At 30.0% G+C, this 14,283-nt stretch overlaps 3 protein-coding genes across 3 annotated transcripts; 2 read left to right on the forward strand and 1 right to left on the reverse strand.

Moving 5' to 3' along the window:
• The first annotated feature begins 2,000 nt into the window (after positions 1 to 2,000).
• On the forward strand, positions 2,001 to 4,935 carry LOC133806496 (uncharacterized). The gene is made up of 5 exons (XM_062244589.1): positions 2,001 to 2,512; positions 3,156 to 4,013; positions 4,152 to 4,280; positions 4,419 to 4,678; positions 4,763 to 4,935. The coding sequence occupies exons 1-4, from the start codon at positions 2,189 to 2,191 to the stop codon at positions 4,506 to 4,508; spliced, it is 1,401 nt and encodes a 466-aa protein (XP_062100573.1). The 5' UTR covers positions 2,001 to 2,188; the 3' UTR covers positions 4,509 to 4,678; positions 4,763 to 4,935.
• Positions 4,936 to 5,593: 658 nt separating this feature from the next.
• LOC133804000 (uncharacterized) lies at positions 5,594 to 6,653 on the forward strand. Its single transcript, XM_062242136.1, has 2 exons — positions 5,594 to 5,681; positions 6,069 to 6,653. Exons 1-2 carry the CDS (start codon positions 5,601 to 5,603, stop codon positions 6,588 to 6,590), a joined length of 603 nt encoding a protein of 200 aa, XP_062098120.1. The 5' UTR covers positions 5,594 to 5,600; the 3' UTR covers positions 6,591 to 6,653.
• A 32-nt stretch (positions 6,654 to 6,685) lies between these two features.
• On the reverse strand, positions 6,686 to 8,751 carry LOC133804001 (uncharacterized). Its single transcript, XM_062242138.1, has 2 exons — positions 8,462 to 8,751; positions 6,686 to 8,346 (listed from the first exon to the last, which is right to left on the reverse strand). The coding sequence occupies exons 1-2, from the start codon at positions 8,669 to 8,671 to the stop codon at positions 7,879 to 7,881; spliced, it is 678 nt and encodes a 225-aa protein (XP_062098122.1). The 5' UTR covers positions 8,672 to 8,751; the 3' UTR covers positions 6,686 to 7,878.
• Between the last annotated feature and the right edge of the window lie 5,532 nt (positions 8,752 to 14,283).

The following is a 14,283-nucleotide window of genomic DNA, read 5'->3' on the forward strand; positions in this document are numbered from 1 at the left end:
CACATGCATGCATTTAACATCATATGATAATATAATTCTCATAAACATGCATAAACACATTTAATGGCGTAATTAAACAGTTATGGCCCTCCCGGCCTACTAATCCAGCCATTAACCATAATAGGGAATCCGAGGCATTACAATTATGGTATAGGAAGCAAAAATACACAAATTATGTTGTCAATGTATATCGAAAATAAATAAATTAAATAAAGTAGGTAATAATTTTGAAACTTTTAGATTAATTATATTTTTCTCAATTAAATAAATATTTGATATAGAATCTCAAGTGATTTGACAATAAATATATTTATATATCTATAAAATGTTAATTTGACTAAAGTAAAATGCTGACTCAAAGTTATAAATCCACTACACAAAATGATATCAATTAAGGAGAACAAAAAGTTTTGTACACGGTGAAGTACCGTAATTTTGTAATTTATTTAGTCTGCCGTATAAAATGATTTTTTTTTTATAAATTACCTTATAAAATGTAATTTTCTCTTTTAAAAAAGGGGTTTTTTTTTTTTTTTTTTTTATATATGTACAACAAAAATAAAGAAACTCCAATAATCATATTGGATATATTATTTACAATACAATATACAATATAGAACTGAATATGAAATATATCTACTGTAATTAAGTCCACCAATTGCTCCACCTTCTTATTTAATTTTTTTTTTTAAAATAAAACAACTTTCCAATTGTTTTTTCGTGTAAACAAATTTGTTTATAATGTTACACATATTTATTTTAAATAAACCAAATTGTTTATTAAGTTACATAGATTTTAAAATGAATCTATTTCAACCAACAATACTAGCATTCTAAATAATTTTTTTGAAAGATAATATAAATATATTATTTTTATTTTATGAAAATTTATACATATTTGTTCATTCTAAAAAAAGCCAATGACATCATTGATTGGTTAATTGATCCCAAATAATATACAACACGAAAACATTATTGTTTATTTATTTTTAATGATATAAGATTTCATGAGTTTTGTCATGAACCACTCCAATGGCATCTCATTCTTGGAATTCACAAGAATGTATCTTCCTATTTTCGGACAATCTTCCTAAATATATAAAGAGGAATTTACATGAAATATGGGAAAATTCACTAAAATTTGATATATATGGTTTTTTTTTTTTTTTGCATTTTTTATGATTTTTTTTGTTGTTTTCCTTTTTTATGGGTTTTGTTTTCCCATATTTATCAAAATATTGCTTTTATATCCCATATTTTTTTGTATACGTTTTTTTTTTCTATAGGGGTATTTTTATGAGTAAATTTTTATCTTTTTATTTTTATTATTATTTTTATTATTTTGGTAAACATTTTTGTAAGAAAATTTCAATTCAGTAGTGGTTTATTATGCATTTATGTGTATTTTTGTGAGGGCTTTTTAGTCATTTTATGTGTTTTTTTTATTATTTTATTTTATTTTAATTTTGAATTTTTTTTTGTAAGGAAATCAATTCCCAGTATGCATGCAGGTACTTGAGTACCCAACCTCTATCACGTTTTTATCTTCTTCACGTTTTCTGAATTTTATTAGTATATTTTATTAAGTATCACGTTTTCTTCAGTGGTGATTTGTGTTCTTAGTTTTCGTTCTTGTGTTAGGGTTTATTTGAGTTCTTTGTTGTCGATTTTCTGCCCTCTGTGCGTGTGTTTCGTCTCGGTGAGTACCTGGTTTCAGGTATGTCTTTTTCCGTTTGCTTCAGTATCACGTTTTTTATATATCGTTTGGTTCAAATTTTTTCTTTCTTTCAGCATTTGGTTTTTTGTGTTGATTTCTTCTTTTTTTTCTTTTTCTTAGGATTTTTATAAGTTTCTCGTTGTGGATTTGTGCCTCTTTGTGGTGTTTTCGTATCGGTGAGTACCCGGTTTCAGGGTTTATTTTATTATTATTTTTTTTAATGTAAATTGATTGTTAATTTTGCTTTGTATTATATATTTTTCTGTCGTGGGTGATTGTTTTTTAATCTGTGTTAATGACGGTTTTTATATTTGGTGCACGATTTTATCGTTAGTTTTTTAGTGGGGTTTTTGTCAGTTTTTGATCAGTTTATTATTTGGGAAGTTTATGGGTAGTTATTTGTAATTTGTGCTCTATATATGTGTATATCTGTTTTTCTTTTTTCATTTGTGTTGTTTGTTTTTTTTTTTTATGCAGTGCATTGATATTTCTCTTGCTCGAATTTGTGTGATGGATCACTGTGGTGAATGCGGTGGTGTTTCTGGTTCGGAGAAGAAAATTTCTGGTATAGTAGAGGATGAATCGAAGAATGTAGGGGATGATATTTGCGAGATTCTTCCTCGAAGGAGTAACATTACACATTTGAAGTCTGTTGCAAGGAAGAAGAGTAAATCCCCTTCCTCTGTTGCAAGGAAGACAAGTAAATCGCCTTCCACTGTTAAACAGGCGAAGGATTCGTGTGCATCTGGTAGTAAGGATGCTGGAGATGATTCTCATGAGACTAAACATGTTGTGGTATGTGTTTATTTTTTTAATTATTATAATATAAAATTGTTCATCTGTTTATGTTTCTGTTGTTGTGTTTCACATTGGGTGGATTCTGTTTGTTTTATTTTTTTATGGTTGTGTATTTGGTTTCTTGTAGTTTTGTAGTTAATTTGTATAATGTTCAATTCTGTTTTGTGTTTGTTTTACAGTTATTGTTGTGTTTTCTTTTGTTGTTAAACTGTTTTTTTTTTGCACCTGGTTACATGTGGATTCTGTTTTTTTAATTTTTTTTATGGTTGTGTATCTGGGTTCTTGTAGATTTGTAGTTAATTTGCATAATCTTAAATTCTGTTTTGTGTTTGTTTTATTGTTATTGCTGTGTTTTTTTTTGTTGTTAAGCTGTTTTATTATTTTTTGGTACCTGGTTTCATGTGTACCTGGTTACATATGTACCTGGTTACTTTACAGATAACAGTGAACGATGTTGCTTAATGAGTTTTGAACTTGTTTACCTTAGTGAATGAATTGTTTTTTTTTTTATATGTATATTTAAACCATACAAAGTTAAATACATATAAGTCGTTTTATAAATGTAAAGTACTTATAAATTTTTCATGTTTATATTTTTTGAAACTGGTTGCATGTTTAATTGTTTTGTTTTTTTCTGCAGGCTCATTTAAAGATATACCCCTCCAAGAGGTTTGGTAGTAAGGTTCAACATTTTAATGACAAGAGTGTCATTACTGACTTGAAATCTAAGTTGACTAAAAGTCATAAATCATTGTTTAAGAAGACCCCATTTGGGCACTTTTTAGAAGTATGTGATATTCATTTTCAAACTCAACTTGCCCAGCTTGTGTTATTGAGAGAGGTATCTCATGAGAGGGAGGAAGAGGAAACGTGGTTTAAGCTTGGTCGTAGAGTGTGTAGGTTTTCTATTGAAGAGTTTGCTCTAGTTACAGGTCTTAGATGTGATGGTGATTTTGATTTAAGTCGTTTTCAAAAAAAGAAGGTTTTGTTTAAGAAAAAAATATTTGGCCGTTTTGTTGGTAAGGTGTCGAAGTCTGAATTACGCAATGCTTTTATTAGTAAGGATCTAGTTGATGATGAGGATGTTGTCAAATTGGGTATAGTTCATATCCTAGTTAACTATTTGTACGGCTATACTAGTGATAAGTCGGTTGATGATTTCTTTTTTGAGATGGTTGATCGAGATTTTTCTCAATTAGCAAATATTAGTTTTGGCAAGTTTGTATGGGATAGGAGTTTTCAATATTTGAAAACTGCTTTGAAGGGTGGGAATAAAATCTTTGATGGACTGTTCGTTGATGGGAAGGTTGGCCTTCACCCTTACAAACTTCTTGGGTTTCCCATTGCTTTTCTTGTATGGATTTATGAAAGTATAGCTGAGTTGAGTCCTGAGTTTTGTCAACGGGTTGGGAAAAAATTTCCACGTTTGTTGAATTGGAAGAGTACAGATAATGCGTTCTATGCAAACTTGGTGGGAAAGGTTTTCAACAATCAGAAGGTATAATCTTTTTGTTTTGTAACTGGTTTCTTGCTAAATTTGTTTGATTCATTTTTGGATTTTTGTTTGTGTACCTGGTTTCAGTTGATGGTAACCAGTTTTCTTGATTTTGTATATATATATTTTTAATTTATTCAGTTGACTATCCTGAATGTCTATCCGTCTTCTGAGGAGAGAAAGAAACTGGCAGTAAAGAAGTTTAAGTTTGAGCCTCTATACTTGCCGAAGGTGTGTGCTGAAGATGGAGACAGTAGTCCGGGTACCCAGGTACTGGTTAGTTTTGTTGTTTGTTTTAGTTAAAAAAAAAATATTACTTTGTTTTGAAATTTATAGGTTTCTTTTTATGTTTTTTTTTTTTTTTTTTTTTTTTTGCTGTTTTGTAAAGTATTTTATTTTGTTTTGTAGGTTGATAGTGAAAAGTTGAGATTGATTTGTGAATCAATCTCATCAAAAAAGCATGCCAAGAAACTATTATTAGTGACATTGCAGTTATGAGATCTGAGTTCATGGGGAAACTCAGTGATTTATCTGCAATGATTGCAAAATTTGTTGCAAAAAATTCTGAAAAAGTTGCAAATTCAAGTGATGAAAGTGCTGGTTTTAATGAAGGGGAAAAGCCAGATGATTTTGATAATGTTTCCAGTCCTATTTCTGATGATTCTAAGGTAACTTGTTTGTTTTTATGCTTTATTGTTTTTTTTAACTATTTTTAATTGTAACCAGATTGTTTTTTTTTTTTTTTTGGCTAGGATTGTGGAAATGATTCAGCTGAAGAGTCTGATGGTAGTAAGGTAACTAGTTTATTTTTCTTAATAGTATGTTTTCTTTCTGTAGTTGTTTAGTGTAACCAGTTACTGTTGTAACCAGTTTCATTATTTCTTTTAGGGTGTTGAGAAGGATTTAAATGAAAATTTTGATGCTGTTTATTATGGGTTGGAGTTGTCAAATGTTGTGGATGGAGATAAGGTTTTGTAATTTATTTTTGTTTTGTTTCTTGTATTATTTTATTTAAAATTGAATTTGTTGTAATTGATTTTATTTTTATTCATTATAGGATTTTACAAACAAGCCTGAATTCAGTTCAGTTGGTTTAAGTTTTGAAGAAGTATATGTTGATCCAGAGATTTTGAGTGTTATTGATAGAACTGTTCAGTATGCAGAAGGAGAAAAGAAATTTACCGGGAGTAAGGATGATTGGAAGGTTGTGATGGTTGGTGATGATGATGCGGTTCCTGTTGCTATTGAAAAGAGGGAGCCTAAACCTAGTACTCATGTCAAGTCTCCTTTTGTTACTGAGTTTGGTTCTTCTGATGTTAAAGAAACTGTGAAGAGGAAGGGAGTGGAAGTGGTGATTGTTAGAGGATTGGTTCCATTTGAAAATTAAATAGGGCAGAATGTTTCAAAGAATGATTGCCTGGATTATATTTATTGGATTGAGGATAAAATGAATTTTAAGAATAAGTATGTTTTTTTATATTTTCTTTAATATTATTATTCTTGATATTTAATTGTTTGTTAATATATATATATATTTTGTTTTGAAGGAAGAATAAATTTTCTGATGTCAATAACATTATCAATCCCCCAATGGATTATTCATTTGTTAAAATTTATGAGAAAATGTGGTTTTACAAGCTTCAAACTTGTGGGGAGGAGCTTATGGACACTGTAAGTAACCAGGTTCTTGTTATAATGTTTATTTAGTAGTATTTGTTTGTTTAGATGTTTTTTTTTTTTTTTGTGATCATGTTTAAGTCAAGTAACCAGGTTCCTGTTAATAAGTGTGTAGAATATTTTTAAATTTTGGGTAGTAACCAGGTTCTTTGAAGCATTGTGTGTAACTTGTTTTTTTTTTATTATATATTGGCTAGTAACCAGGTTCTTGGTATAATGATTCTTAATTAGTCTTTGTTTTGTTTAGATGTTTTGTTTTTGTTGTTGATCATGGTTAAGACAAGTAACCAGGTTCCTTTTAGTACTGTCTGTAAATTGTTTTTTTTATTTATGGGTAGTAACCAGGTTCCTAACTTTTGTATGTTTATTTATTTTTTGTAGCATATAAATGTATGTTTTTATTACCTGAGGAAGAAGATTAAGCTGGTTGATGGTTTGAACAAGAGGGTTACAACTACAGACTCTTGGTTTGATGCAACTATCAAGGGTTTGTATGATAACTTTGTGGCAGCCAAATGTGATTCAAGCATCATTCGTTTTGATAATCTAATTTCAGATTACATTATTGGTGAATATTTGTTTTGTAACACTCCTTGGGTGGATGTGGATCATGTTCTTTTTCCTGTGCATGTGAAGGTTCAGTTGCATTGGGTTTTTATTCACTTTTCCATTAAGAGTAGGATGTTAACTGTCTACAATTCTTTGACGGGGAAGAAGAATGAGAGTATTGCTTTGCCATATGTGAAGGCTTACTCTGTTGTTTTACCATATTTTCTAGATTTTCTTGATTTTTATTGTTCTATGAAAGATTTGGACTTGAATGTTGGTCCATATTCTGTTGGGAAGAAGGATCCAATTGATTTTAACTTTGCCAAAGACTTGCCATTTCAAGAGGATAAGTAAGTAACTGGTTTTTTGTATATTGTTGTTTATTTTTCTATTTTGTTTGTTTTTAAGTAATTTCATATTCTGTTTTTAAGTAAGTAACTGTTTTTTGCAGTGATTGTGGAGTATTTGTTATCAAGTATGCTGATTTGTTTATTCATGGGAAGATTGATGACATCCCGAAGAACATGGCTGCCAAAATTGCTACCTATCGTGATTATCTTGCCATTAACTTGTATAGTCATGCAAAAAAGAAGCAGATTGGTGGGTACAAGACAGAAGATGATGCTCCATCAAAGAAATCAAAGAGGAGGAGAAATTATAAGTAGAGATGTTGGAGTTTTTTTTTTTTTAGCTGTATTAACGACCATGTCTTTTTTTTCTTTCGTTGTTTAATAATGAAGTTGTGGTTTGTAACTGGGTACTGTTTTAGTACTGGACTTATGTATGGTTTTTTTTTTTTTTTTTTGGTCAATGTAAAGAATTGGTTTCAACTTTTGGCTTAATATAAAGTTTTTTTTAATGTATATTATTTTAATGTGTATGTTTTTTTATTCAATAGTGTTGGAGTTTTTTTTTTTTTTTAAAGTGTGAAGATATTGTGATGTACATGTTTTTTTTTTCATACAGGTTTCAATTATTATTGTATGAAGATGGTGTAGCCGGTTACTTCTGTGATAGATTGTAAAAGCTATATGTTTCAGGTAACTGGTTACTGTTTCTTTAGTTTTTATTTCTATTTTTTAAATTATTTTTTATTTTTTTATGTTTGTTGTTTTTTTTTTTGTGTGAACGATTTCTGATTATATAACTAGGTTTTTAAAGTAGTTGGTTTTATTAATATATAGTTGTTTGTTAAAATTTCTTATAGTGATTGCTTTTTGTTTTTTATATTTTTATGTGTTGTAACCAGGTACTTGAATTTTCAATTTTTGAATATCTTGTGTTGGAACCTAGAAGTTGAGTATCAAGTTTATAATATTTTATGTTTTTTTGTTTTTTGTGAAAGATTTGTGGTTTTATAATTAGGTTTTTAAATCGTTGGTTACATGTATATGTAGTTGTTTGTTAAATTTACTTATAGTATCTGTTTTTTTTTCTTTCTATAATATGTGTTGTAACCAGGTACTTGAGTATCCAGATTTGGAATATCTTTGTGTTTGGAACCATGAAGTTGAGTATCAAGTTTATAAAATGTAAAATGTTTAAAAAGTTTGTACTTTTATTGAAGTAGAAAACATTAGGATACAATTTTATTACATCAAATGAAAATATTGAAATTGTAGTATATCTATTCTTTAGAAAATTATTTGTCTATTTTCTTTGACTTTGTTGTGTTTCGCAGCTTTGGGATTGGTTCATTCCTGCATGTTTTTCTATTATGCCCTTGCTGTGCGCATCTTCCACATTTTATTTGCACCTTTGGTTCTCCTCTAGATCTGATTCTTTTCCTTCTAGGGCGGCCTGGTGGTTTTCTTGATTTTGGTGGTAGGACAATTATGTTTAAAGTCTCTGGCAGTGTCCATTCGCCTTCATTTGGCAATGGATGAACAGTTGAGTCATATGTTGCTTTCATAGTTGTAGTTTTGTAGTAATTAGCAACATAATCATATGTTTTCAGCCGTGTTTTGGCGAATACTGCTATTGCATGTGCACACGGTATTTCGTCTTGTTGGAATCTTTTGCATTCACATGTTTTCTCCATTAGGTTGACCAAAAAATTTCCTTTCTGTTCAACCACAACTTGGTACAGTATAGTGTTTACTGGGAAGACCTGTTTATTTTAGTAGAGAAACACATGTTAGAAACTGGATACTGTGATATTTTTGAGTAACTGGTTACTAAGAGTTTTGATAAATAATATTCAGTGCTCAATATATGTCAGGTACCTGAAATTTAATGGCACGAATAAAGTTTTCTCTAAGCACAGTTTCAGTATCTGTTGTTACTTGTGTGAATGTTCCGTTTGCTTCGTTACCATTTTTCCATACCCATTTTTGAACTAAACTTCGAAGGCCCTCCATCATTGTAGTGATTGGCAGCGTTCTTGCAGCTTTCAATGCAGCATTTATTGATTCAGCTATATTTGATGTCATCATTGTATATCTTCTTGTTGGAGCATGGCATCTAGACCAAGTTGAATATCCAATTTTTTGTAAATACGGTCTTATGCGTGTGTCAATCTTGTCTATTTTATGCATGTAATGCTCAAATGATTGTACCCTGTATGCCTTTGCTGCTTTGACAAAGTTTAGGTTTAGGTCCTCCCCATGGACACCAAAATTGACTTTGATGTTGTTTAACAGGTGGAATATGCATGCTCCATGGAAAGCTTTTGGGTATACATGGTCTATAGCATTTTCTATGCTTTTATGCCTGTCTGAAATGATTGCCATACCTGTTTTGCAAAATCACAATGGAGTAACTGGTTATTAAGTATTAACTGAGTAACTGGTTTCATTAATTTATATGACTGTTATTTTTTTTTTTTACACTGTTTTCTCTATTTTATTGCTGGATTATTATTAAACTGATAATTTTATGAGTTTAGTTTGTTTCAATAAGAATATAAAGAAGAAAACCGTACCTTCTCTTTCTCCATATGTCTCCTTTAGCTTTGTGAAAAACCATAACCATGATGAATCATTTTCAGAGTCTCCAATTCCAAAGGCTAATGGGAATATGTTGTTGTTAGCATCCATTGTAGAAGCAGTGAATAAAGTTCCCCCAAATGATGTCTTCAAGTAAGTTCCATCTATCACAATGACTGGCCTACAGTGTTTCCATCATTTGATGGAATTTGCAAATGCTAGGTACATATATTTGAAGTGATCTGTATTGTCTGTAACCAGGTGTGTAATTGTAACTGGGTTCGATACTTTTAGCATGTGAAGGTAGATGGGAAGTTTTTGGTATGAATCATCTTGGTTTCCCCTTGCCAATTCTAAAGCTTTTTCTCTTGCTCTCCAGGCTTTTTGGTACCCCATTGGAACACCAAAATCATCTAGCATGTCGTTGATTATGTCATGTGGTGTGTGTACTCTCTTTATTGACATGTATTTTGATTTTATTAGTTCCCCAATGACATTGCAATTAGCCTGCCTGTGGTCTTCCATAATGATATCCAAGGAGCAGGTGTGAGTTTTTACATACTTTCTGTTTTCCTGAACTTTGAAGCTCTAAGTAACCAGTTACAATTGTCATCCACACAGGTTACCAGGTACTCTCTTGGTTCAGATCTTTTTGTCTTGAATTGGAAGTTGTGGATCATAGCATAATAACATAGAGCAGATTTTAAGAGCTTTTTGTCCTTATAAATCTGGCCTTCTTCAACTTTGAAAATTTTATGATCAGTTATAATTTATGTTTCTTCTTTTCTTTTTCTTTTGTTTTCTTCTGTTCTCTCTATGATAAATTCTGCTACATCATCAGCTATGTCTGTAGTATTTGGGAAGGTTTGTACCTGGTTATTTCTGGTGTAGGTTGCTTCGTGATATTGTAATTCTGTAGCTGATTGCTCGTTGTTTAGTTGAAGAACTAGCTTTTCTAAATCTGTGTTCTGTTTTTGTGTTTCTTCTTCATATGTAGTGTGTTGAACAGTTTCAGCTATTGTTTGATCAACAGTGGTGATGCATAGTGGTAGCTCAGTTACTTCATTTTGCTTCTTTTTCAGCTCAATGTAGAATAGGACTGAATTGTCAGTGAGTAATTTCATTGGTGGCATACCTGGTGATAACTGGTAACTCAGCTCAATATTTTGAATATTGCATTTTATTTCAGTTTTCACTAAATGAACCAAATTGTTTAGAGAACAATTTGTTGGTATTATCAGTCTAGTCATGGTGTACTCATCATACTGATATCTATCTGTCCATTTTCCTCCAAATCGAATCAATGTCATTATGGTCTCCATATCTGCAATATAGCACAACATAATTTTTAGTGATGTTTAAAATGTATATGGTTGTGTTAGTGAATGAATATTATTAATGTTGAAATTATTTTAGTAACTGGTTTCTTTTTCTGAATCGAGAACTATTTTCCAGTTTCCATATTTATTTATGTTGCATTAAATTCTATTTTTGTGTGTGTAACTGGTTTCACGTTTGTAATTAAAAAAGTTTTGAAACAAGTAGTTTGAGTCAAGAATTTTATCAGGAAGTAATTTGCAGATTATTTGTGTAAATATTTTGCATGTCGTATATTTGAAGAAAGATTTGCTTACCTGTTTGAGAAATCAGAGAAGTTGATGGATTTATGCGTTTGCTAATGTGAACGAACGTAAAAGTAGAGGATGTAATCGGAGAAGAAGATCTGCCGGAGAAGAAGAAGAAGAAGATCTGCCGGAGAAGAAGAAGAAGAAGATCTCAAATTCAATTGAATTTTTAATTTGATGACTGGAGAAAGAAGACGATGATGAGAGTAGCAGCTATCACTTCTTGATCGGATTTTGATCGGAAATAATGGAGAATATGAAGCTGTGATCGGAAAGAATGGAGAATATGAAGCTATGATTGGAAAAAATGGTCGATGAATTACTGTACCATACAAAAATTTTCTTGATTGGCAGTGGGTGAGAAAATTATGGGAATCTGTTAGTTTAGTTTATGGGAATTCCATATTTATTATTTTGTATTAACCGTGTATTACCATATTTGGCTTAATTATTTTTTTGTCCATATATATTTAAAGTTTATTTAAGATTCCCATATTTATGTTAACATGCCATTTATAAATGTGTATTATTATGAGTTTTCTGTGGTTAAACCATAAGTACAAATGTTTATATTATTGAATCAAGATATTGTTTATTATTAGTAATATTTTGTAAGAGAATATAAACAAGAATGTATATTTTTCTAATTTGTTAAAAATAAACATTTAGTTATGTCATGAATGTTGACTTAATTAGTTTATGTAACAAATTGTGTGTCTTATGAATAGATTTGTGTATTTCAATTCTTTTGTGTAACAGTGATCTTTTACAAAAAGACATCTAATAAACAAAAAAAACATGGCTAATGAAGAACAAAAACTAAACAAAAAAGTAATAAATATATTAATATAAACCATAATAATACACAATTCAAAAGTAATAGATATTTTTAGACAAGAAAGACTTTTGGTTGTCAACAATAATGTGCATAACCAGAATAAATGAGTGGACTGATTTTTGAAATATATATATATATATATATGTGGTAACTTTCATTAATTAATAGTCATGTAGTCAATAGTTAACTTATATGTATAAAAAATATTAAATACAATTCTAAATAAATTTAAGAAATTAAATATTCTAAAAAAAATATATGGATTAATTTGAATTTACCTTATAAATTTTATGTTATAATATAAATAAGTTTTTTGGTATTAATAATGTATTAAAAAAATGTAATGATTAACAAAAAAGAAAAATAACAAAAAAGAAGAAGAAGATGAAGAGAATAGATAGGTTTTGAAATGTGGCAAGTGTGTAGTGTAACCTCTCCAAAAAAATTAGCACTCCTTAAGTGGTCTTGAAAATTCCATATTTATAGCTAAAATGAGAGTATTAAAATAATCAATTTAAATTGATTAAATTAATAAAATTAATAATAATATGGCAAATAGGGATAAATTATAAAGTGTAATGATGATGTTTTTGAGTAAAATGTATAAAAAAAATTGGGTAAAAAATAGTATTTTTAGACACAAGGGGACAATGATACTTTTGGACAATTTATGGGCTCATGACAATTGTAGCTGCTGGCAGGTTTCGGGCGGCTGGTTGGTGTGCTTGGGCTGAGAGGAATGGAGCAGGCCCGTGGGTGAAGGCAGCAGGCTGGTAAGCTGTGAAGCTGCTGGAAGTAGAGTTGGGCCGGGTGGAGACGTGGGCTGCTGTGGGCTACGACTGGAGTGAGCTGACGGGCCCGAGTGGAGCTGTTGGAGGCAGAGGCAGGCGGGTGTACGGTTGGCAGCAGCTGGAGGGATGTTGGGGTGGGCCTGGAGGAAATTGATGGGCCGAAGGCAGCAGGCGTTGGGCTTCTAGTCCGTGGAGAGGGCCTGGTGGGCGTTGGTGCATTGGCTGAAGGAAGGGCCACGGCTGGGGCTTGGAGTTGTAGGCTGGGGAGGCTTCGGTGAATCGGTGGTGCAGCTGGGAGGATTTGGCTGGGCTGGTGTGGGCCTGGCGTGGTTGGGCCTGGAAGAAACACCTGGGCCGAGTGGCTGAAGAGAAGGCTGGAGCTTGGGCCTTCTTTTTGCTATTTCTTTTCTCTTAAAAATGCCAATTTTTTTTTGCAAAAATACACCAAATTCCGTAACAAAATAAACATAAAATAAATCATAATAAAATATTTTTAACTATAAAATAAATCAATTTAATTATTTTAAAATATTAATTATAACTTAATTTATATTTAACATTTAAGTTCAATAATACAACATTTTTTTACCTTAAACTAAACAATAATAATTCAAATAATTAACTACAACATTTTACAACAAAATAGCTATAAAAACACTCAAAATATGTAAAAATCAAAATAAACCCAATAAATTCAAAATTACTTAAAAACTTAACAAATCAATTAAAAATTAATGAATTAAGCAATAATTAGCACATAAAAAGTGGTAAAATAACTCTATTTTGTAGAATTATCAGTGAATATTAATATACATTTTGTTTAAAAAATTCTTATGATTATTTAATGAAACATTGAAAAAAAAAACATAAAACATAACACGGATACAAACTAAAATGATACTTATATGAATATTAATATACATTTTGTTTGATAGATTCTTTTGTTTATTTTAATAAAACACTGAAAATGAAACATGGCATGTATACAAACTAAATAAATACTTATGTGAATATTGATATTCTGTTTATTTTATATATATGTTTTTGTTAATTAATATTAAGTTTATTAAATAATTATGTTTATTAAAATGAAACACAAAATATAATTGTACGTAAAATAATAAACATATCTCATATACATTAGAATTTTGTTTACTAATTTATTGTGTTTATTATTGAAGGATATAAAATAGAAAACATATATTACATATTAAAAAAATATTTTCAACTTATTAATTGGGTTGGTCTCTTAAAAATAAGGTTATTAAGGGAACTATGACTTATACATTATCATGCCTCCTGATTTTTTTGGACCGTTAAAAATTTACCCGAACTATTTGCAGTGTTGTAAAGTGGGATTTCCGTCTAATTTTGTCCAATGTGGCTAACGGCATGCTGACATGACTTTTTGTTTGTTGATGTGTCTTGGTCATGTCAGCGCTACATGTGTATTTTAAAAAAAATTAATTTAAAAATATTAAATAAAAATGATTAAACTTAAAATAAATTATTGTTTATAAAATAAATAGTTAATTTTGTAAGATTTGATTTAAATTATTTTTAGTGTAATGATTTATTTTAAATTTATTAATTTTTTATAAAAAAAAAAAAAAGATTTTTAATATTTTTAAAATACCTGTGAAAAGCAGAAGATTATAGGATGGAAATGGGTTTTCAAAGTCAAATATGGGATACCAAATGTTGAGAAACCAATGTACAAAACTAGATTAGTTGCTAAGGGATTTACACAAAGAGAAGGGATAGACTACAATGACATTTTCTCTCCTGTTGTGAAACATATCTCAATCAGAATTGTATTAGCCAAGGCAGCAAGATTCAACTTAGAAGTGGAACAAATGGATGTAA

The sequence above is a fragment of the Humulus lupulus genome, chromosome X (assembly GCF_963169125.1).
Source record: "Humulus lupulus chromosome X, drHumLupu1.1, whole genome shotgun sequence".
In the NCBI taxonomy this organism is placed as follows: Eukaryota; Viridiplantae; Streptophyta; class Magnoliopsida; order Rosales; family Cannabaceae; genus Humulus; species Humulus lupulus.